The sequence below is a fragment of the Dryobates pubescens genome, chromosome 1 (genome assembly GCF_014839835.1).
Source record: "Dryobates pubescens isolate bDryPub1 chromosome 1, bDryPub1.pri, whole genome shotgun sequence".
NCBI classification, from domain to species: domain Eukaryota; kingdom Metazoa; phylum Chordata; class Aves; order Piciformes; family Picidae; genus Dryobates; species Dryobates pubescens.
This window is the reverse complement of record NC_071612.1, coordinates 18,387,196-18,409,660: the sequence shown is the minus strand read 5'-3', so window position 1 is coordinate 18,409,660 and position 22,465 is coordinate 18,387,196. Positions and strand designations below refer to the sequence as shown.

The following is a 22,465-nucleotide window of genomic DNA, read 5'->3' as shown; positions in this document are numbered from 1 at the left end:
TCAGCCAGTCCCTCTTTGGGTATTGGAGAATCTCATGTAAGGAGGTGAGCAGAGGGATGTGACCTTTGGGAAAGTGCAGTAATAGCTGGAAAAGGCTCCTGAGATTGCTCTTCTCTCAGGACTGCTGTTTCCAGGAACACCCAGAAGGGTTAACAATGCCCATTTTGAACTGCTTTGCTGTTTGACTGCTGCAGGCAGAGTTGATTCCAGTCCCCCGGGGGAAATGCAGAGGGGTCACCTCCTGCAGCTTGTTGATACCTGTGCAAACAAAACCATGCCCAGAAACAGCAGCCTGGCTTTGTTGTGTTTTAGGCTTTAGCAGAACATGAAGATGAACTACCAGAAAACTTCAAACCAGCACAACTTATCAAGGACCTTGCCAAAGAAATCAGATTAAGTGAGGTTTGTGCTCTTTTGCTGATGTTCATGGTGTCGTTGGGCCTTTTGACAATCTAGGCTATAAAATGGGGGAATCAAGGAACCTCTTTGCTCTGCCCTCTTCATTAAAAGAATTCAGGTGAGGTTTTGCAGTAGGGGGACTGCTCAGGACTGTTGTCTGGGGCTGGCTCATCACATTTCTGGACTCCTGTTTGCTTTGTCCTCAGCTTTGCACTGTCTGCCTGTCCTACATCCTTTCTCCTCCACCTCCTCTGAGCTGGACTAGCCTCATTCCTTCCCCTTCCATCCTTTTATTGTCTTTCACTTCAGTCACTGCCTACCCCAAAATACCAGAGAGCACTGCTGCCATCCCCATGATCAGGCTCCCTGGGTAGTTCATCCTTCTCCTCATCTCTTGTCTATGGCATTGGCTGAGCCTGGGACTATATTCCTGCACATTGTCCCAACAGGAAGCTTTGCTCTTGGCTGGCTTCTAGGAAGAGTTATCGTAGCAGATGCAATAACAACAACAACCTTCCCCCTCCTGAAAAAAAACCAAGGACCAAACAACCCTCCCTAGGAAACAAAACCCAAAACCACCACAACAAAACCAGCCAGCCAAAAAGAAAAGGAAGCTGCCTGGAGGTATCCTCGGAGCGCTCCGAGTGGAGCTGTGTGACAGTGCGAGGTGCCCATGGCTGGCTCAGCCACTGTCTTCCATTCCACTCCCTTCCTAAGGATACCAAAGAGCTCAGCACGAAACCTCTCTTGCCTTTTCCTCCCCTTTGATGCACTGTCTAAGTCTTCTGGTTGTCAGAATGGCAAGTTAAGCAGAAAATGATTCCTCATTAATTAATCAGGCAGTGGAAATTTTCATTGGGCAGCTCCTGCACTGCTTGGTGTGGTTTGGGTGGGGTGGTGTTTTTTTTGGCCTGAGGGCATGAAACAGGATTCTGCTACATTTATCCCATCTGAATTAATTGGGCCTGGTTTGTGCTGGGGCTGAGCAGCATTTGAAACCATTGCACGTATCTCTTGGTAGGGGCAGGCCGTGTAACAGTCCTGCCTGGTGGCACAGCTTGCTGATGGTACATTCCTGATGAAGCCACTGGAGGCTCTCCAGGCCAAACCTGTGCTTGAGCTGCGTGGGGGGGTGGGAATGAGCGGTGAGCAGAGTGTTGCTGCGGGGTGTGGTGTGGGCAGCCCGGGGTGTGGTGTGGGCAGCCCGGCCTGGGGGTGCACTTACCCCTGTTTGGAAAGGGCAGTCTCTTGGGGGGGGGGGTGTGTGCCCGAGGCAGGGAGGGGGCAGGTGAGTGTCTGCTGGGAGACAGGTGGGTCTGAATGCCTTCCCATCTTGTGCTGCCCTGCAGAATGCTTCCAAAGCCAGCAAAGCAGACCCGAGTGCCAGCACGGCCCCCGAGGAGGTGTGTGCTGTGAAGAAGGAGGAGCCGCCGTCGCCTCCCCAGGTGACGCCTCCGCCCCCGCCCGTGGAGAAGCTCCCGAAAAAAAAGCCTCCCAAAACTGTGAAAACCCCCAAACAGCTCAAGCCATCCAAGCCCCCCAAACCCCCCAAGCCCCCCAAGCCCCCCAAGCCTCCCAAAACACCCAAAGTGAAGGGAGAAGGCAAAAAGAAGGGAAAGAAGGCAAAGGAAAGTCCACCGCCGGCCATCCCCAATCTGGACCTGCTGGAGGCACACACCAAGGAGGCTCTGACAAAGATCGAGACGCCAAAGAAGGGGAAGGTAAGGTCATGGTTGAACCTCTCCCTCCTCTCCTGCCTTGACAGGGATAAAATCACTCCTTAGGTCTCATGGATAAAATGATGTAAGCAACAGAGTGTAAGATCTGTCTGCACTGCAGCAAAGGCAAAGTTGTGCAACCCCTTATTGCCCTTGTCTTAGCTGACTGTGGGACTCCATTGGGCTCTTTGCTTGGTTATTCATTTGCTATGGATCCTCCAAAGGACCTGCTGAGTCAAAGCAAGGCTGGCAAACTACTGCCCAAACTGAAGCAGGATGCAGGTTAAAAGACATTTTTCAATGGGCTCTTTTTTCCCCCTTGAAGTATTCTGTTGAGTGAGGTGATTCTGCCACTTTGATCTGCTGAGACCTCACCTGGAGTTCCACCCCCAGCCCTGGAGGACATGGAGCTGATGGAGCAGGTCCAGAGGAGGGCCACAAAAAAGATGAGAGGGCTGGAGCAGCTCTGCTATAAGGACAGGCTGAGGGAGCTGGGGGTGTTCAGCCTGGAGAAGAGAAGGATCCAGGCAAAGCTAATAGCAGCCTGCCAGTGCCTGAAGGGGGCTACAGAAAGGCTGCAGAGAGACTGTTTGCAAAGGCCTGAAGGGACAGGACCAGGGGCAATGGCTTCAAACCAGAGCAGAGCAGATTGAGCTTGGATGTGAGGAACAAGTTCTGCACCAGGAGGGTGGTGGAACACTGGAACAGGTTGCCCAGGGAGGTGGTTGAGGCTCCATGCCTGGAGATATTGAAGGTGAGGCTGGACAGAGCCCTGGGCAGCCTGATCTAGTGGAGGATGTCCCTGCTGAGTGCAGAGGGGTTGGGCTGGATGAGCTTTGGAGGTGCCTTCCAGCCCAGAGCATTCTGTTCTTCTATGATCCTATTTTTATTTCAGCTGTTGTTAGGTCCCTTGAACATTTTCATAGCAGTGACCAAAGATGCAGGAAGTCATTTCTAAAGCATCTTATTTGCATGAGATTGTGATCTAGAGGGAGTGAGTGAAGATAAAACATTAGTCTGAAGATAAAACTGTGGTCTGAAACTTGTCCTACTGACTTGCCCAGGTAGGACAAGTTTGATTGTAGAGTTCTTTAATTGAGGGTGAATATTGCTGCTGACCCTGGTAGGGGCCAGGAGCTCCCTGAGGCACTGCCAGAGTCGTGGTTTGTTAAGAAGTGCCCACAAGTCTGGTCTGAATGCTTGCACTTTGTGAGATGTGTCCCTGCAGCAGCAGGCAGGGAGGTGAGGATGTCTTCACAGTGCTCTTGTGTGTTGGTGTGCCAAGGAGCAAAGTGCTCAGCCTTCTGCATTCTCTGCGGCAGCAGCAAGAGTTAATGGATCTGATATTCCAAATGAATGAAGCAGAAGAGCTTTCCAAGCTATATGATGCTATACTCCAGCATGCCAGCACTCCATCCTCATTAACACTACATGCTGACTTTTTCCCCAGGCTGCAAAGAATGTTTTAAGTGTCCCCAACAAGGAAGCTGCTGGGAAGCAGAATGAGGTGGAGAAATTTGAAGTTCGAGAGCAAAACAAAAGCAAAACGGAAGCCAAGTGGAAGTACAAGGTAAGGCCTCCTGCTGACCCCTGCTGCTGCCCTGCCACAGCCTGCTGAGGTGTGGTGGTTTGGCCCTGGTCTGGAGGCCAGATACCCACCAAGCCGCTCTATCACTCCCCCTCTTAAGTGAAGAGGGGAAGAAGGGAAAGAAAATATAACAGAAGCCGGGGATAAGATAAGAGCAATTTAATAACACTAATGAGCAGATAGCAATAGACCGCGCGGAAGCAAAGAAAGCAGAGAGAGAGAGATGTTAGTCTCTACTTCCCATCGGCAGGACGGTGGTCGGTCTCGGGAAGCAGGGCTCTCTAAGCTTGATGGTTCCTCGGGAGGATAAACGCCATAGACGAATCCCCACACTTCCTTCTTTCACTTCCTACTTATACCTGAGCTGACATCATATGGTATGGAATACCTCTTTGGCCAGTCTGAGTCAGCTGGCTCAGCTGTGTCCCCTCCCAAGATTTTGCCCACCCCTCAATGTACTCCTGGGGCAGGGAAATGTTGAAAGGACACAGCTTGAATACTGGGTTTAGCTGTAGCCAAAACACTGCTGTGTTATCAACTACTGCTGAAAAAAGAAACAAAACACCACAGCACTAGAACAATACTGCGAGGAGAATTAACTCCAGCTCAGTTCAACCCAATACAATCTCCACCCCTTATTCCATACCATTTACATCATGCTCAGGTTCTACACATTTCCATGCACTTAGCCATCTCATTTGATTCTTACACCAAAACAACAAAAGGAAAAGCTTCTTGCTTACATTCACAACCCGATCTACATACTTAAACTATCTCAATACTCCAACATATAAAGACTTATATCAATGTCTCAGTCCTTCAGATGTCACTTGGGATTATTCAAGATAGGAGATGCAGGATATTCTGTTCTTAGACACCAACTCCAGCTGGTCCCAACCGCTGTGTCACTCTTGATCTTTGCAAACCTTCATCAGTCTGGGTTCTTCTTACTTCATTACTTTCTGCAACATGCAACTCACATTATTCACATTCCAAATCACCTTTCCCCCAGTGTTAGATCCCTTTGAGGCACACACTGAGTCTCCCCATTTCTTTTCATTACCCACCAAGTACATCCAGGCCCCTGAGCAAAGACAATCCCACGCATGGGTTTGCCTTTCCCCATGGGAGGAGCAACCCACACTGCCTTTCCTAGCCACTTCCCCATGTGTACTACAGGGACTTTATCCCCCCCCACAGTGTGCAAGGGTTCTGTTTGGGCAGGACCAGGACGGTTAGCAGATCCTCGAGAATTAACCAGCCAAGTGGCTTCTGCTAAATTTACATCCCAGTGCCTCCATGCTCCATTACCCAATGCTTTCAACATAGTCTTTAACAGTCCATTGTATCTTTCAACCTTCCCAGAGGCCTGTGGGTGGTAGGGAATGTGATACACCCACTCGATGCCATGTTTCTTGGCCCAGGAGCTAACGGTATTGTTTCTGAAGTGAGTCCCATTGTCAGATTCGATTCGCTCAGGAGTGCCGTGCCACCACAGGATTTGCCTTTCAAGGCCTAAGATGGTGTTCCGGGCAGTAGCATGATTTACAGGGTATGTTTCTAACCAGCCTGTAGTTGCTTCTACCATGGTGAGGATGTAACGCTTGCCTTGGCGTGTTCGTGGCAGTGGTCCAATATAGTCAATCTGCCAGGCCTCACCATAGCGAAAACCCAGCCACCGCCCTCTGTTCCAGGGAGACTTGGCTCTGGTGGCCTTCTTGATTGCAGCACAGGTTTCACAGTCATGTGTGACCTGTGTGATGGCTTCCATGGTCAAGTCCACCCCTCGGTCACGAGCCCATCTGTACGTAGCATCTCTCCCTAGATGTCCTGATGTTTCATGGGCCCATCGAGCTACAAACAGTTCACCTTTTCACTCCCAGTCTAGATCTGCTTTGGAAACTTCTGACCCTCATCCCTGCAGATGTCTAAAAGAAGCAGAGATGTAGTGCTGAGGGAAGTGGCTTAGTAACAGACTTGGTAGAGTTTGAGTTATTGTGTCCAGTTCCGGGCCCCTCAGTTCAAGAAGGACCTCAGGGAACTGCTTGAGAGAGTCCAGCACAGAGCCCTCAGGCTGCTGCAGGCAGTGGAACATCTCCTGTGAGGCCAGCTTGGAGCAGAGGAGCCTGAGGGCTGCCCTCATTAAAGATGTGCAGGGCTGGAGCCAGGCTCTGCTCAGGGATGGCCAAGGGCAGCACAAGGGGCACTGGGGGCAAGCTGGAGCAGAGGAGGTGCCAGGGGAACAGGAGGGAAAACTTTGTCCCTGTGAGGGTGCTGGTGGCCTGGAGCAGGCTGCCCAGAGAGGTTGTGGAGTCTCCTGCTCTGGAGACTTTCAAACCCCACTTGGATGTGTTCTGTGTGCCCTGCCCTGGGTGCCCTGCTCTGGCAGGGGGTTGGACTGGATGAGCTTTGGAGGTCCCTTCCAACCCCTCACGTTCTGTGATTCTGTGAATGGTTGGACTCTGATCTCAAAGCTCTTTTCCAACTGAAATGATTCTGTGATTCTATGGTTCTGTAATGGCAAAGCTGCAAACAAATCCCCCAAAGCCCCCCAAAAGTTCATGCTTTCTCATGTGGGGAGACTGCTAAGCACCGTGAATCACTGAGGCTGCAGACTGCATCTGCTGTGTTGAAAGCATCGTGGTTAACGTGGTGGGAGCGGTGAGCACCACTCCATCCCACTGCCTGTGCAGCCTGGGGGGAGAGTATCAAGGTGATGCCTACAATAATCCAAACTTCTCATTGCCCTGAAGTACTTTGACAATTCAGGCTCTGTTGGAGGTGTGAAAGCAGCCTGGGAGCCCAGGAAGTGAACCTGGCTGTGTTTGGGAGGTGGCAGGCAGTGTCCTGGGCACAGTGCTGCTGAGCAGAGCCTCAGAGGCTGTGCTTAGGATCTTCCTTTAGGCTGCACCCACTGAAGGGAGCCAGATGGAGATGTGGCCTTGTGTTTGTGGAGGGCACTGCTTAAACTGGCACTGAAGTGCTTCTTGAATTAGGAGCAAGTCCCTCCACTGAAAGCCAGGGGAGGCTGAGGAAGAGAGTCATCCTCGCTGGCTTACCGTGTGTGGGGGAAGGGATTGCTCTCTGCACAGGGGTCAGAGGGTTCCCTCAGCTGGACTCTGAAATGCCAACAACTTGTTTAACTCATTTCACTTTTTTTGATTTGGGTCTTTCTGCCTTTCAGAACAGCAAACCTGACTCCCTTCTGAAAATGGAAGAGGAACACAAATCAGAGAAGACACCTCTGTCAGGAAATAAGGACAACAAATTCACCTTCTCCTTCTCTAACAAGAAGTTGCTTGGGTATGTATAAAGTGTGACAACACACAGCAGCTGGAAAAGCAGCTGAAGAAGGCATTAGTTATGGGGTTCTACACAAGAAGGTGAAAATCTGCCCTCTGGTCAGGGTACAAAACAGACTTATGCAAAAACTTGTTCTCTCCAGAGCTTCACTTGGCCTGGGAGCTGGCTGAGCTTGCCTGAGCAGCAGAGATTTGTTGAGGCTGGTAGTTTGCTTGAGAGGCTTCAGCATTCAGGCAGTGTTTGTGCTCTAGCACTTTTGAGTTCATAGATTCATAGAATCAGAAAATGGTTTGGGGTGGAAGGGACCTTAGATATCCAGCTGCAAACCCCTGCCATGGGCAGGGACACCTCCCACCAGCCCAGGCTGCTCAAGGCCTCATCCAGCCTGGCCTTGAACACCTCCAGGGAGGAGGTAGCCACAGCCTCCCTGGGCAACCTGTGCCAGAGCCTCCCCACCCTCACTGCAAAGAATTTCTTCCTCATCTCCAGTCTCAATTTCCTCTCTCCCATCTCAGAGCCATTGTTCCTCATCCTGTCACTCCCAGCCCTTGCCAAAAGTCCCTCCCCAGCTCTCCTGGAGCCCTTCAGGTACTGAAAGGCTGCTCTAAAGTCTCCCTGGAGCCTTCTCTTCTCCAGGCTGAACAGCCCCAACTCTCCCAGCCTGTCCCCACAGGGGAGGTTCTGCAGCTCTCTGAGCATCTTCATGGCCTCCTCTGGATCCTCTCCAGCAGCTCCAGGTCCTTCTTGTGCTGGGGGCCCCAGAGCTGGAGGCAGTGCTGCAGGTGGGGTCTGAGCAGAGCAGAGGGGCAGAATCTCTTCCCTGCTGCTCTCCCAGCTCTGGATGCAGCTCAGCACACAGCTGCCTGCTGGGCTGCCAGGGACCACTGCTGGCTTTTGGGGAATTTGTCACCAACTGACACCCCCAAGGCCTTCTCCAGGCTGCTCTTGAGCCACTGCTTGCCCAGCCTGGATTTGTGCTTGGGATTGCCCTGACCCAGGTGCAGGACCTTGCTGAGTTGCATTTAGTGGCTTTGGGCAGATCCTACTAAAGGATCCTTGTTAAGAGTCTGTTCAATGAACACTGCCTGCCAAAAGCCTGAGCTGCACCTGCACTGTGCACATCATGATCCACTGGGCCAGCTGTAATTCATGAAGTGCTTATTTGGAGCCAGCCAGTGGTGCTGAGGTCAACATCAAGCATGAGATAGGAATTTTAAGTTCAGAAACTGCATGGTCACATCCAGAGGGTGTGAGAGAGTTGGGGCTGTTCAGCCTGCAGGAGAGAAGGCTCCAGGGAGACCTCGTGGTGGCCTTTCAGTGCTTAAAGGGCTGATCAGAAAGCTGGGGAGGGAGTTTTGAGCAGGGCCTGAAAGGGCTGATCAGAAAGCTGGGGAGAGACTTTTGAGCAGGGCCTGTTGGCACAGGACAAGGGATGATGGTTTGAACTAGAAGAGGCAGATTGAGACTGGAGAGAAGGAAGAAATGTTTGACACTGGGGGTGGTGAGAGCCTGGCCCAGGTTGCCCAGAGAGGTGGGAGATGCTCCATTGCAGGTCAGGTTGGTTGTGGCTGTGGTGTCCCTGCTGACTGCAAGGGGCTGGACTGGATGACTTTGGAAGCTGCCTTCCAACCCAAACCAGTCTGGGATTCTGTGTCAGATTCTGTTAACTGTTGTGGCCCCAGTGTTGCAGCTGACTGAGAGTTCTGCACACAGATAGACTCATGGAATCACAGAATGGTCAGGGCTGGAAGGGACCTCGAGGATCATCCAGTCCCAACCCCCCTGCCATGGCCAGGGACACCTCACATTACAGCAGGTTGCTCACAGCCACATCCAGCCTGGCCTTAAACACTTCCAAGGATGAGGCTTCCACCACCTCCCTGGGCAACCTGTGCCAGTCTCTCACCACCCTCCTGGGGAACAACTTCTTCCTGACATCCAATCTGAATCTACCCACTTCTACTTCTGCTCCATCTCCCCCAGTCCTATCCCTCCCTGACACCCTCAAAAGTCCCTCCCCAGCCTTCTTGGAGTCCCCTTCAGATACTGCAAGGCCACAAGAAGGTCTCCTCAGAGCCTTCTCCTCTCCAAACTGAGCAACCCCAACTCCCTCAGTCTGTCCTCACAGCAGAGCAGCTCCAGCCCTCTGCTCATCCTCGTGGCCCTTCTCTGGACACCTTCCAGCACCTCCAGATCCTTCCTGGCACAGAGGCTCCAGCACTGGACCCAGAGCTCCAGCTGTGGTCTCAGCAGAGTGGAGCAGAGGGGCAGAATCCCCTCCCTGCTGGCTCTTGTCTTCCCCTCTGTCAGCCTGCAAACTGTTTTCCAGTCAGTGCTGTTACTGATCTGTGCTTTTTGCCTCTCCTCAGGTCAAAGGGGGCCAAACCCCAGCTGCACAGCAGTGTGTTTGGCTCCCTGCAGAATTTCAAAGAGGACAAAGCCAAGCCTGTCCGTGATGAGTACGAGTACGTGTCAGATGATGGAGAGCTGAAGATTGATGAGTTCCCCATCAGGAGGAAGAAGAACACCACAAAGAGAGAACTGCCCTGTAAGAACAACTCCTGCTTGCCCTCTACCTTCACAATCCCAGGGGCTGATTGCCCCAAAGTAGGCTACAAAATCTGTGACTGCTAATGCAGAGAGCCATGTCTGAGCTGGCACACCAAGGGTGGTCAGTGGGAGAGCTGTGCCCATGTCTGAGCTGGCACACCAAGGGCGGTCAGTGGGAGAGCTGTGTCCATGTCTGAGCTGGCACACCAAGGGCAGTCAGTGGGAGAGCTGTGCCCATGTCTGAGCTGGCACACCAAGGGCAGTCAGTGGGAGAGCTGTGTCCATGTCTGAGCTGGCACACCAAGGGCAGTCAGTGGGAGAGCTGTGTCCATGTCTGAGCTGGCACACCAAGGGCAGTCAGTGGGAGAGCTGTGTCCATGTCTGAGCTGGCACACCAAGGGCGGTCAGTGGGAGAGCTGTGCCCATGTCTGAGCTGGCAGACCAAGGGCGGTCAGTGGGAGAGCTGTGTCCATGTCTGAGCTGGCAGTCCAAGGGAAGTCAGTGGGAGAGCTGTGTCCATGTCTGAGCTGGCAGTCAGGGAAGTCAGTGGGAGAGCTGTGTTTTGGAGAGAAGAGTCCTGACTTTGTTCTCCTTTGTTGTGGTTTCAGTTTTATCAGACAAAAAGGACAGCCTGCAGCACACTCCTGTTAAGAAGCCAAAGGTGGAGTCAGTCTCATACAAGGTAGGTTGTTCCTGCACCTGGAAGGGGTGGTGGGGCCCTACTGTGATAGCAGAGCCTCCTGAGGGGCTCCTGTCACATCCTCCCCCTCACTCTGCAGGGCCAGTCTGCCCAGGATAGGTGGCATCAGGCACTGCCAGCACTAAGCATAACTTGGTGCTGTGGCTGGAGGTGCTCATACCTGATCAGGGCTGATGGACAGCATGTGTGGGGCCCTGGCAGTGCACAACAGCAGCAGCAAGCCCTGAGAAGGAATAGGAAGGGTCAGGAGGAGTTTTCTGTTGTACCTCCCTTCACCTCACCTTGCTGACAGGCACAGGGGTCTGTCCCAGGCTGTCCTCCCACCTTGTGGCTGCCCTCCTGTTTCCATGTGCTTTGAACACTGGACATCAATTTCTCATGGTCGTGTTTGACAGATAGAGCTCAGAGCCATGCTGATGGGGATTCAGCCACCTCCCTGGACAGCCTGTGCCAGGCTTTGAGAACCCTTTCTGTCAATATGTTTCTTCTAATGTCCAACCTAAACCTGCCCTGGTGCAACTTGAAGTCATTTCCTCTCCTCCTATCAACCAACCTCACTCCAACTTCCTTTCAGGGAGCTGTAGAGAGCAATGAGGTCTCCCCTCAGCCTCCTCTTCTGCAGACTGAACACCCCCAGCTCCCTCAGCTGCTCCTCCCCAGCCCTGTTCTCCAAACCCTTCAGCAGCTTCATTGCCCTTCTCTGGACCTGCTCCAGCCCCTCAGTGTCTTTCTTGTAGGAAGGACCCCAAAACTGAACCCAGAAGTCAAGATGTGGCCAATGCTGAGTACAGGAGGCCAATCACCTCCCTGGTCCTTCACTTCAGGAAGCTGACCAGCACAGATGGTGTTCATTGTGTGTCAGCAATTGCAGCTCATTGCTGGAGATAAAGAACATGAAGTGACATCAAAATGCAAGGCTTTGCCCAGCTGTGGTTAATCCAAATTCCTGTTACACTCTGGATAAGTCAGGAGAAGCAAAATAGCTTCTTAACTGCTACAGGTGACTGAAATGGCCTGGCCTAAGAACTAGGGAATCCCTTGGCTCAGGGATGTTCCAGAGCAAGTGCAGACCTCCTTGCCTGAGTCAGTAGCTGGTGTCTGGAGAGCAGTGCACAGAGGACAGGATAACATGTGCTGATGTCTCCCTGGCCCAGGGAGGGAGGTCAGTTCCTGGAGACAACAGTGCCTGGCAGCCTAAGCAATGGGGGCTGGGACTTGGGAGGCCTGAAAGTAGAGCAGGAAAGGGGAAAAGGTTCTTTCACACTCTAGACTGCAGTGCATAGATGTCCCAGCCCCAGCCAGGTGGCTGTGTGCCAGATCTGCCTGTTCTCTGCAGCAGGGATGGCAGAGGTGGGTCTGACCCTGTGGCTGACCTGGATGTGGTAACAGCCTTGCAAGAGAGAGATCTGTGCCCTCATGCATGTCTTGGCCACACACTGGCTGCTTTTGTTGCCTGGGTCTCCAGAAGAGGAGCAAGGGCTGAGAAGGCAGCACACCACCTGGAAACATCACTGTTACAGGTCCTGTGTGCAGGAGCAGACCTCAAAGCTGGTTCTGTGGGGCTGGAAGGGGAGAGAAAATCCCAAACCCCAGCGTACCTGCAGGCTGCAAGGAGGCTGTTGTGACCCTGTGCCTGGGCTGGGTTCTGTGTCTGTGATGAAAACCAGTGCTAGCCTTATGGCTCGGGCTGGGGGCCTGGCAGGAGGAGCTGCACTGCTCTGGTGCCTGGGGCAGGCAGTTGCTGCTCTGCTGAGCCTCTCCCCTGTGCTTGCAGAGCGAGGAGTCCTCGGATGAAGATCTGCTCCACATCGACACGGAGGCCAAGCCAGGACGCAACTCCAAAGTAAAGAAAGAGAGTGGAAGCTCAGCAGGAATTCTTGACCTTTTGCAGGCAAGCAAGGAAGTTGGGGGTTTAGAGTATAACACCAACAGGTATGCACCAAGGGATGCTTTTTCCTCTTCTCCATAAAGAAAAGTGGCTCTTTCTTTCCTGTGTGCAGGGGGAGGGGGTGGGGGTCATAAGGAATCCTGCAGCCCAGGAGCTGCTTTGTCTCCAGGAAGCAAACTCTTTCTTTATCCGGGGATCTGAGGTGGGAAAGGTTTTGGTGCTATCATTTCAACAAAGGGAGGCATTTCCTTCCCTACCTGTAAGTGCAGAACACCCACTTTGGCAACGCTGCTGTGAGAGAGGAATCATTTGGAGGGAAGGGAGAGCTCACGGCTTGAGGGCGTGAGAAATGATTTTAATGCTGTGATAATGTAATGAAGTAATCACAAGGAGCAGCACTCCTTCCATGAGGCATTGGAAAGGGAGCACAGGGGCAGGAGGAGCACTTGGATGCTTTGCTCCTGCTCCTTTCAAATGATGGCTGTAGCTCTCAGACAGTTTCCTTTCAGCAATGGTTATTTTAAGGCACTGCTGGAGCTGCAGAAAGGGGATGTGGCATTCCAGAGCTGGGAAATTGCTTCCTGACTCTTCTTGATTTTGGCTTTTCCTTTCTTTTGGTTGTTTTTTTTTGGTCTTAGAAAGCTGAAATCCTTCTCATGGAAACACAGCTGAGCACATGCCCTAATGAGAAACATTTTACCCCAGTGCAGCTCTGCCTCCTGGAGACATTTCTCCCTCCCCCCCAGGAGTCAGGCTGTGGTTGGACTCTCAGAGCCACTGGTTTTGATCACACTCCACAATTTATTTGCTGAGGCTCACGTTGCTTAAGGCAGTTCCTCTCAGATTTGCCCATTTGTGGTCAGTGCTTGATGGTCTGTTTGCAGTGTTTTGAGAGTCCAGGCTGTGCAGAAACACTTTGCAGGGTGGGGGTGGGGGGGAACTGGAAAGAAAATCTGTTAGTTTCCTAGAGGTGATGCAAGGTTTGCCTCAGCCAGGGAGCAGGCTCAGGCATGGTAATGAAGGGATGAAAATCTCTCTTCCCTAAAGGAGTTGTTCAGTGTTCCCCTATCTCCTAACACCACTCTTAACTCATTTTCAGGATTAGTTATGAATGAAATTAGTGCCCAGAAGCTCCCATTCTGGCTTGTGCACTGCTCTGTCTGGAGTCCTGTAACAGCTTCCAGTGGATTAAGTTAAGATGAAGTAAGGGAAAGCAATGTGCTGCTGCTGCCTGACTCAGAAAGTGCTGTGTCAGGGGCTCCCCACTGCAGCACTGCCAACCATTTTTACTACAGCCAGGGCTTTTTGGCATTTCATTATTTGCCCAAACTCCCAAGTTCTGGAAATACTTGCTGATGTGTTCTGCCTGTGCAGAATGTATTTCTGGTGTTGTGTGCTGCATTCTTCTGTATCACATAGCAGTACCCTAGAGGTGTATCACAGAATCACAGAAACATTCAGGCTGGAAGAGACCCTCAGGATCACCAAGTCCAACCACTGACCCTACTCCTCAAGGGTCACCCCTAAACCAGAGCCCCAAGCACCACATCCAAACCACCTTTAAACACATCCAGGGTTAGGGACTCCACCACCTCCCTGGGCAGTCTGTGCCAGTGCCTGACCACTCTTGATGAGAAACATGTTTCCTACTGTCCAGTCTCACCCTGCCCTGCTGCAGCTTGAGGCCATTCCCTCTTGTTCTGTCACTAAGGACCTGTGAGAAGAGACCAGCAGCAACCTCTCCACAACCTCCTTTCAGGGAGCTGTAGACAGCCAGGAGGTCTCCCTCAGCCTGCTCTGTTTCACACTAACCATCTCCAGCTCCTTCAGTCATTCCTCACCAGGTTTATTCTCCAGGCCCTTCCCAGCTTCCTTGCCCTCCTCTGCCCTGGCTCCAGCACCTCCACAGCTCTCCTGGACTGAGCTGCCCCAAACTGGACACAGCACTTGAGGTGTGGCCTCCCCAGAGCTGAGTGCCAGGGGACAATCCCTGCCCTGCTCCTGCTGGACACAGCATTGCTGATCCCAGCCAGGATGCCTTTGGCTTTCTTGGCCCCCTGGGCACACTGCTGGCTCCTGTTCAGCTGCTTGTCCATCAGCACCCCTAGGTCCCTTTCTGCCAGCAGCTTTCCAGCCACACTGCCCTAAGCCTGCAGCCTTGCCTGGGGTTGTGGTGCCCCAGGTGCAGGACCTGGTGCTTGGCCTTGTTGGAGCTCATCCTGGTAATGCTCAGATCTCATCTCTCCTGTACTTAGTGTGTGAATTCCCACCTCACTGAGCCTGTGTGCCAGTTAGCACTGAGGCTGACTGTCAGTGTGACCTCAGCCTACTCTCTAGTATTGTGTTTCTCCCTGTGGTGCCATGGTGCTCTGGAGTTTTGGCAGCCCCTGGTGTGAACTGTGCCTGGTACCCATGAGCTTCCTTCCAGCTGGTCAAATTCTTCCTCTGCTTGCTTGGCAGTAGTTAGGAGAAGCTTCCCAGGACATGGCCCTGCAGTGCTGGCCCTGCAGTGCTGGCCCTGAAGCCCTTCGAGTTGGCCCTAGAGACACTGTGTTGTTGGTACAGGCTCTGAAAAGTTACCTGACCCCTGTGCTCCCCCACCAGCAACAGCAGCCCCGAGGGGGCTGCCCATGGCATGCCCAACCACACAGCTTCCTGGCTTCTGGGGCAGCAGCCCAAGCCTGCTGTGCTGTCAGCATCACATAGCTGGTGTCACCTGGGGCCTGCCCAGCTGTCCAGGGGGCAGGGGCCAGGAAACCTCTGGTAGTAGCAGTGTGTGGCAAAAGGAGTCAGCTCTGTGAGGGGCTGGTGTGCTTCTGGAAGCTCTAACAGCTCTGGTGTCTCCACCTTTCCCCACAGCCAGCCACCTGCCTCGCCCAGCACGCAGGAAGCCATCCAGGGCATGCTCTCCATGGCCAACCTCCAGTCCTCAGAGTCCTGCCTGCAGACGTCGTGGGGCACCAACCAGGCCAAGAACAACTCCATCTCCACACAGAACTCTAAAAAGACAGGGGGTGGTGGCAACAAAAATGCCAGCAAGCAGGTGCTGAAGAAGAGCACAAAGAACAGCATTGACATGGAGGATTATGACGAGGATCAGGACCACCTGGATGCCTGCTTTAAAGATTCAGACTATGGTGAGCACGAGCAGAGCCATCTGCCTGAGTGTGTGCCTGGCCTGCATGGAGCTCTCTGGGCATGTCTGCAGGTGCTCCCCATGTTCCTCATGGTGTGCTTCCTCCCTTCCCCACCACATCCTTCAGCTACAGATTCACAGATTGCATTGGGTTGGACCCTCCAAGGTCCAACCCCCTGCCATGGGCAGGAACACCTCTCACTAGCCCTGGTTGCTCAAGGCCCCATACAGCCTGGCTTTGATTATTTCCAGGCTTGGAACTTTCAAAACTTCTCTGGGCAACCTGCTCCAGTGCCTCACCACCCTCATGGGGAAGAATTTCTTCCTAATGTCTCATCTAAATCCATCTTCTTACAGTTTGAAGCCATCACTCCTTGTCCTGTCACTCCCAGCCCTTGTCCCTCCCCAGCTCTCCTGGAGCCCCTTCAGGTACTGGAAGGCTGCTCTAAGGTCTCCCTAGAGCCTTCTCTTCTTCAGGCTGAACAGCCCCAACTCTCCCAGCCTGTCTTCATGCTCCAGCTCTCTGGTCATCTTTGTGGCCTCCCTGGACCTCCCTGCCTTTTTTTGTGCTGGATGCTCTAGAGCTGGACAGAGTTCACCAGGTGGGATCTCGTGAGAGTGGAGTACAGGAGCAGAATCCCCTCCCTTGGGCTGCTACCCACACTGCTGGGGATGCAGCCCAGGACAGTTGGGTCTGGCCTACAAGTACACATGGATGGTTCTTGTTGAGCTTCTCACCCAGCACCCCCAAGCAGCACTGCTCTCTGTCCATTCTCCACCCAGCCTGGACTTGTGCTTGGGATTGCCCTGACCCAGGTGCAGGACCTTGCACTTGGCTTTGCTGAGCTTCATGAGGTTGGCTTGGGCTCACCTTTCCAGACTGCCCAGGTCCTGTTCTAATATGACAGTTCCACCATAATAACCTGCAGGACCATTTTTGACTATAAGAAGTGAGGGAAGGTAGAAAAGTATTAATTTGAAGCCTGGTAGGAACTGGGAAGCCTGAAGGCCCAAAGAGGACAAGACATTGGTAGAGGTTTATGCTGTGTAACAGAGAGTCTGTAGCGCCATCAGAAGTCAGTCGCCATGACTGGAGAAGTGCAGTACATCTTTTCACCTCGTTTGCCAAGGCAAAACAGAGCCCCTGTGACACTGCAGGAGGCTTCCCAGCCTTCCAGGGTGCCCTGCATGTGTAGGATGCAGTGGGAGTGCTGGGAGGTGCTTTGGGAAAGGGCAGCTCCCTGAAGTTGTGGGACAGGGAGATGGTTTGCAGACAGATGCCACACAGCACCAAGGCTGTGCCCTGCTGGGGGCTGCATTTGCTGTGTCTGTGCTGCCAGGGAATGGAGAGGCTTTGTTGTGAGCAGGCTTGGCTGGCAGAGGCTCTGGTTGTGCCACAGCTGCTCAGCAGGCTGCAGTGCCAGTGGGCAGGTGCTGCAGTGATGCCCACATCAGAGGGAGGTAACAAGCTGGTGAGAAATCAAATGCACTGCAAAGAAAGCTACAGGAGCTTCACAGCAGAGGCAGAGACAAAGCCCAGCCAGAGAGCTTGGTGTTTATCCCAGAGGCCTCTGAAGCATCCCTTGGTTCATCTCTTGGATTCTCTCCCTGTGTCTTACTTTCTCCTGGTCAGACAGGCCAGAAGGTGTGGTGCTGACTGTGGTGGCTGCCTGTGATGTCCCCAGCACAGCCTGGCCTGAGATAAGGAAGCCTGTTCCTGGCTCCTCTGTCTGTGCTGCTGCTCTGCAGGCAGGAACAACACCGACTGCTCCTGGCTGGGAAGCTTCCCTGTGTGTCCTAAAAGCACCAGGGCACAGTTTAATGCCAGCAGCTGCCAAGTGTGGAGGAGAGCAGGAGCAAGTCCCCTGAGCTGCTGCAGCTGTGTAAGCACTCAGCAGTGCTTCTGGGGGCCCTTGCCTCTCCAGCTAGGGTGCCAGTGGCCTCAGCAGGACAGAGATGTGGCCTGCACTGAAACTGTTGCCTTTGTTTCCTGCTGTAGTTTACCCTTCCCTGGAATCAGATGAGGATAATCCAGTGTTCAAATCCCGCTCCAAGAAAAGGAAAAGCTCAGATGATGCCCCTTACAGCCCCACGGGTAAGTCCAGCTGGTCTGTGCTGCCCAGACCTGCAGGTCCCTAAGCCCAGACATTTGTCAAGGAGGGTGGAAACTGCGAGCCCACCACCAGCAGTTGCTTTAGCACCTGAGGGATGGATCCTTTCCAGCCCAGTGGGAGGTGATGCTGGGACTCATGCTGAGCAGCGACAGCCGCCTGCTGTTGACCAGCTGCCAGGAAAAGCTCTTTCCTCCAGGGATTCCTTCCCACTCCTGGCGATGGAACTTCTGGTGGCCACCTCAGAAGTGGCGTAACAGTGAAGCCCCAGAGAGCTGAGTAGCCATGGCTTTTAGGTGCCAACTGTGTAAAGAGGGACTTTGGAAATGGTCTCCACCAGGTTCAGCCTCAGCTGCTGCTCTGGAAGGGTGTCTGGGTTGCAGCTCTCCAGGGGCACTGACAGGCCAGGGGCTCCTTAGACCCCTTTGACGTGGCCTGCTACCAGGGAAGTCTCTGCAGCTTGCTGTGTGTGAGAGGCAGCCCACATCTCATCAGCTGGTGGCACTGCATGCCCACCTCCAGCTGATGAGGCAATGGATGCCGTCCATTGGGAAGTGATGCTCATGTCTGTAGTGCAGGCTTTGGCTTCAGCTGCCAGAGAAGCTGCTCAGCTGTGTTCCACCTTCATTGGCAGCTTCTCCCCAAGCCACCATCTCTGCAGGCCGTCAGCACCTCCTGCCTTCGCACACATCCCGGGGAAGGCAGGGTGGAGGATGCAGCTCCCCTGGCCCTCTGCTGAGGAGGGCAGAGCCCTGCAGCCCCCTGTGCTGGCAGGGGCCCGTTCTGCATCTCACCTGCCTCTGCTTGCCTTGCAGCACGAGTGGGCCCCTCGGTGCCTCGACAGGACAGGCCGGTGCGGGAGGGCACCAGAGTCGCCTCCATCGAGACCGGGCTGGCCGCTGCCGCCGCCAAGCTCTCCCAGCAGGTGAGGCTGCCTGAGAAGCAGGCACGGAGAACCCTCTCCCACAGCAGAGAGCAGTGCAGTGCCGGTCCTCCTCAGGGTTTATTGATGCCACTGACACGAGGCTCGGTAGCCTCGGGGGAGATCAGAGGGATGGAAAGCCTGGGGGTGTCGCAGCGCACCTGAGGACACCGCAGCGCAGGGCAGGCCCCGCGGCGGAGGAGCGCAGGAGCGTGAGGGAGAGAGAAGCAGGGTGCCCAGCAGGAGCGTGTGTGGACCTCATGGTGATGGGTGCTTGAGAGGCTGGCTGGTGTGGGTGCCTTGTCTGTGGAAACTGGCTGCTGGGAGGCAGAAGGATTTATTCACTCCCAATGACTGGGTGAAGCATGGGGAGCTGTGGGGCAGGCTAGCAAAGGTATGGAGGTACTCTGCCTGTTGGCAAATGTCCAGGCTCTAAAGAGATCAGGGAGATACTAAGTGCATAGCACACACACAGGCCCCACAGATGTGACACTGTGGGGCATGAAAGTGACAACATCTGCTGGAGCAAGGTTGGTGAAACACCTTGGCAAGCTGCTGGAGACGCAGGTTTTGGTGACAGGTTTTGTGATGCCAGCTGTTTAGTAGAAGAGCTCTAGGAGGGTTTCATCAAGAAGAGGACTGAAGTCAGGCAAGGGAAACAGGCTGGTGAAAGCCCTCTGTAGCCATGGTATGTGTGCAGTTACAGGTCAGGTGCTAACCTGTGTGTCCCAGCAGGAAGCACTCTGTGAGTCAGGGGATCTGTAATGTTCCCCCACATGACTGTGACAGTGTGTGAAGATACCTGAAGATAGGAGCTGCCAGCTTCTGTGGTACATGGAAAGCTTTGTTGCTGCAAAGCCATGCTGGTCCCCTCAGGCAGGGTCATTCTGCCCCTCCTTGGCTGGCTTCCACTTGCTGCAGCCTGTGCAGGGCTACCAAACCAGGGGGTTCTGCACAGAGCTCGCCTGTGGGGGTGCAGGAAAGGCAACCAGGCTCTGCACAAAGCTCAGGTGCAGGTGCAGGAAAGGCAGACAGGAGGCTCTGTACAGAGCTCACCTGTGGGTGCAGGAAGGCAGGCAGGAGGCTCTGCACAGAGCTCACCTGTGGGTGCAGGAAGGCAGGCAGGAGGCTCTGCACAGAGCTCATCTGTGGGTGCGGGAAGGCAGGCAGGAGGCTCTGCACAGAGCTCATCTGTGGGTGCAGGAAGGCAGGCAGGAGGCTCTGCACAGAGCTCATCTGTGGGTGCAGGAAGGCAGGCAGGAGGCTCTGCACAGAGCTCACCTGTGGGTGCGGGAAGGCAGGCAGGAGGCTCTGCACAGAGCTCATCTGTGGGTGCGGGAAGGCAGGCAGGAGGCTCTGCACAGAGCTCACCTGTGGGTGCAGGAAGGCAGGCAGGGGGCTCTGCACAGAGCTCACCTGTGGGTGCAGGATGGCAGGCAGGAGGTTCTGCACAGAGCTCATCTGTGGGTGCGGGAAGGCAGGCAGGAGGCTCTGCACAGAGCTCATCTGTGGGTGCGGGAAGGCAGGCAGGAGGCTCTGCACAGAGCTCACCTGTGGGTGCAGGAAGGCAGGCAGGAGGCTCTGCACAGAGCTCACCTGTGGGTGCAGGAAGGCAGGCAGGAGGGTCTGCACAGAGCTCACCTGTGGGTGCAGGAAGGCAGCTGTGTTTGTGTGCAGCAGGCAGAGCTGTCAGCTGGACGCTGCTGCAGTGCAGCCTGGGCGCTCTGTGTGTGGCACACTGTCTGGGGTCTTGTTGTGCCAGGAGCCTGAGCACCACCGGCCAGCCCTTGCCATGGCTAGGGGCCTGCTGGGGATTAACCTGAGCTTCATGTTTGTCATTTTAAAGGAGGAACAAAAGAGCAAGAAGAAAAAGAATGCCAAAAAGAAGCTGTCGAGCGCCAGCACGCACAAGGCGGCCGAGGAGGGCAGCTCGCCGGAGCCCAAGCTGGAGTGCCAGGCCAGCAGCCTCACGGACCACGAGTACACGGCGGGGGGCAGCGCCTTTGGGGCCGCCCAGCCCACCAGGGGATCGCAGCCCATGGCACCCGGCGTGTTCCTCACGCAGAGGAGACCCTCGGCGTCCTCGCAGAACAATGCCTCCACCAAAGGTACCAGGAAGCACCTGGGGTGGTGGTGTAGGAACAGGGAAGGGTGACCTGCTCAGGCAGTCCCTGCCCTCTGCAGGGCCCTCACGGCCTGTGTCTGCCCTTTGGCAGGTCAGAGCTGGGCGGAGGTAGGGTGCCTGTCCCTGGCTCTCCTGGCACTGTGGGCCCCAGTGCTGCTGGGCTGCTTGGTGCAGGGCTGAGGCGTCCCCGGCTAGGAAGCTCTCCTGAGCCTGCCCCGAGGCTGCTGAGGAGCAGCTGCAGTGAGCACAGCACAGACAGGCCGAGGAACATCGGCAGTGGTCATGTCCCAGCCCAGCCTGTTCGCTGGGTGGTGCTGCCTGCTCCTCAGTATGGGGACAGGAAACAAACACTGTCCACTTGGGGGGTGTTGCAGCGTCTTGTGCTAGCCTGGAACTGCAGGAAGGAAACCTGTGTGCATCTCTGGCTGTGCCTGTCTGGGGGTGTGCGTCTGTGTCTGGGTGTGTGCCTGTCTGGGTGTGTGCCTGTCTGGGTGTCTAGCTCTGGGTGTGCACGTTTTAGTGTCCTGTGGCAAGGCTGGATGCAGGTCTACAGTGCTAGGGGAAGAGAAGGGAAGCAGCAGTGTGGGCTGGTCTCGGGGTGATGGGTGGAGGGAGGGGGTGTCCTCAGGGCAGTGCTTGGCACAGGACTCATGCTGGCATGTGAGTTAAGCATCCCTGTGACAGAGGTTCCCTTTAGAGGGTGCCCAGGGATGCCTGGGGAGTGTGTGGGTGCAGCCTGCCAGGTGCGAGCAGCTGTGGGGGGTGTGCAGCCTCTTCCCTGGGCACTGAGAAGCAAAACAGTGCTGCTGTGGTTGTGCTGAGGCTGTCCCCTTGTGGGCAGTCACCCGTGGGCAGCAGGCCAGGCCTGGTGTGAGGCCAGGCAGAGGGAAGCAGGGAGGCACCCCAGCAGAGAAGGGCTGGGATAAACCTCCGCCCTGGATGGGGTGTGCTCAGTGGGCCGTGTCCCTGGGCGCGGGTGAGCCGTGTGCCCAGGCTGACAGTGCTGCTGCTTCGTAGAGCCTGCGCTCCTCGCCCCTCCCTGATGGCCCCGGACTGCACTCACCCAGGAGGAGCCGGGCGGGACACCGCGGCACAGCCCGGAGGGGCTCCGGTGCGGGAGCAGCCGGTGCGGGGCCATCGGTGCGGGGCAGCCGGTGCGGGATCCTTACCTCGCTGCCCCGCTCTGCTTCCAGGAAAGCGCACGAAGAAGGGGATGGCCACGGCCAAGCAGCGGCTCGGCAAGATCCTGAAGATCCACCGGAACGGGAAGCTGCTGCTCTAGCGGCGGGCAGCCCGGCGGCGCCTGGCGCTGGGGCCACCACCACGGGAACCCCTTGGGACTTTCAGCGGTCGGAATGTACAGAATCCTGCTATAAATATTTTTTAATATAGATGTCCTTTCTCAGAGCGCTGAGAGTGACTAGCCGCAAAAAGTTAGTACTAACCCCGGCTGCGGAGCAGGGGGCCGCTTCCGCACGGCACGGCACGGCACGGCACGGCCTTGCCTGGCCTCGGGCGGAGCCGCCCTTGGAGCAGCAGCGAGGCGGGGAGGCTCCGCTCCGGGCTGGGCGCGAAGCCGCCAGCAAAGCAGCAGCAGCAGTAGCGGCAGCAGCGGCAGCAGCGGTAGCAGCAGCGAGGCGGGGAGGCTCCGCTCCGGGCTGGGCGCAAAGCAGCAGCGGCAGCGGCAGCGGCAGCAGCGGCAGCAGCAGCGAGGCGGGGAGGCTCCGCTCCGGGCTGGGCGCAAAGCAGCAGCAGCAGTAGCGGCGGCAGCGGCAGCAGCAGCGGCAGCAGCGGTAGCAGCAGCGAGGCGGGGAGGCTCCGCTCCGGGCTGGGCGCAAAGCAGCAGCAGCAGTAGCGGCAGCAGCAGCGGCAGCGGCAGCAGCGGTAGCAGCAGCGAGGCGGGGAGGCTCCGCTCCGGGCTGTGCCGCGGGTGCGGGCCGGAGCCGCCGGGGTGGGCTGTGAGGCGGTGGTCGCGTTTCTCAGGCAACCCCCCGCGTCGCCCCGCGTAGCTGCGTTTCCCGAGGC

At 55.3% G+C, this 22,465-nt stretch overlaps 1 protein-coding gene across 1 annotated transcript in view; it reads left to right on the top strand.

The window, feature by feature from the left end:
* PHF2 (PHD finger protein 2) overlaps positions 1-22,034 on the top strand; it is a 107,635-nt gene extending 85,601 nt beyond the window's left edge. The window contains exons 11-22 of the mRNA XM_054162076.1: positions 313-402; positions 1,749-2,120; positions 3,568-3,687; positions 6,890-7,008; positions 9,378-9,556; positions 10,167-10,240; positions 12,033-12,190; positions 15,006-15,283; positions 17,282-17,377; positions 18,209-18,318; positions 20,162-20,423; positions 21,634-22,034. Of these exons, the coding sequence (XP_054018051.1) occupies positions 313-402; positions 1,749-2,120; positions 3,568-3,687; positions 6,890-7,008; positions 9,378-9,556; positions 10,167-10,240; positions 12,033-12,190; positions 15,006-15,283; positions 17,282-17,377; positions 18,209-18,318; positions 20,162-20,423; positions 21,634-21,722 (1,947 nt within the window). The 3' untranslated portion in view covers positions 21,723-22,034. The remainder of the gene's footprint in view (positions 1-312; positions 403-1,748; positions 2,121-3,567; positions 3,688-6,889; positions 7,009-9,377; positions 9,557-10,166; positions 10,241-12,032; positions 12,191-15,005; positions 15,284-17,281; positions 17,378-18,208; positions 18,319-20,161; positions 20,424-21,633) is intronic.
* The last annotated feature ends 431 nt before the right edge of the window (positions 22,035-22,465 follow it).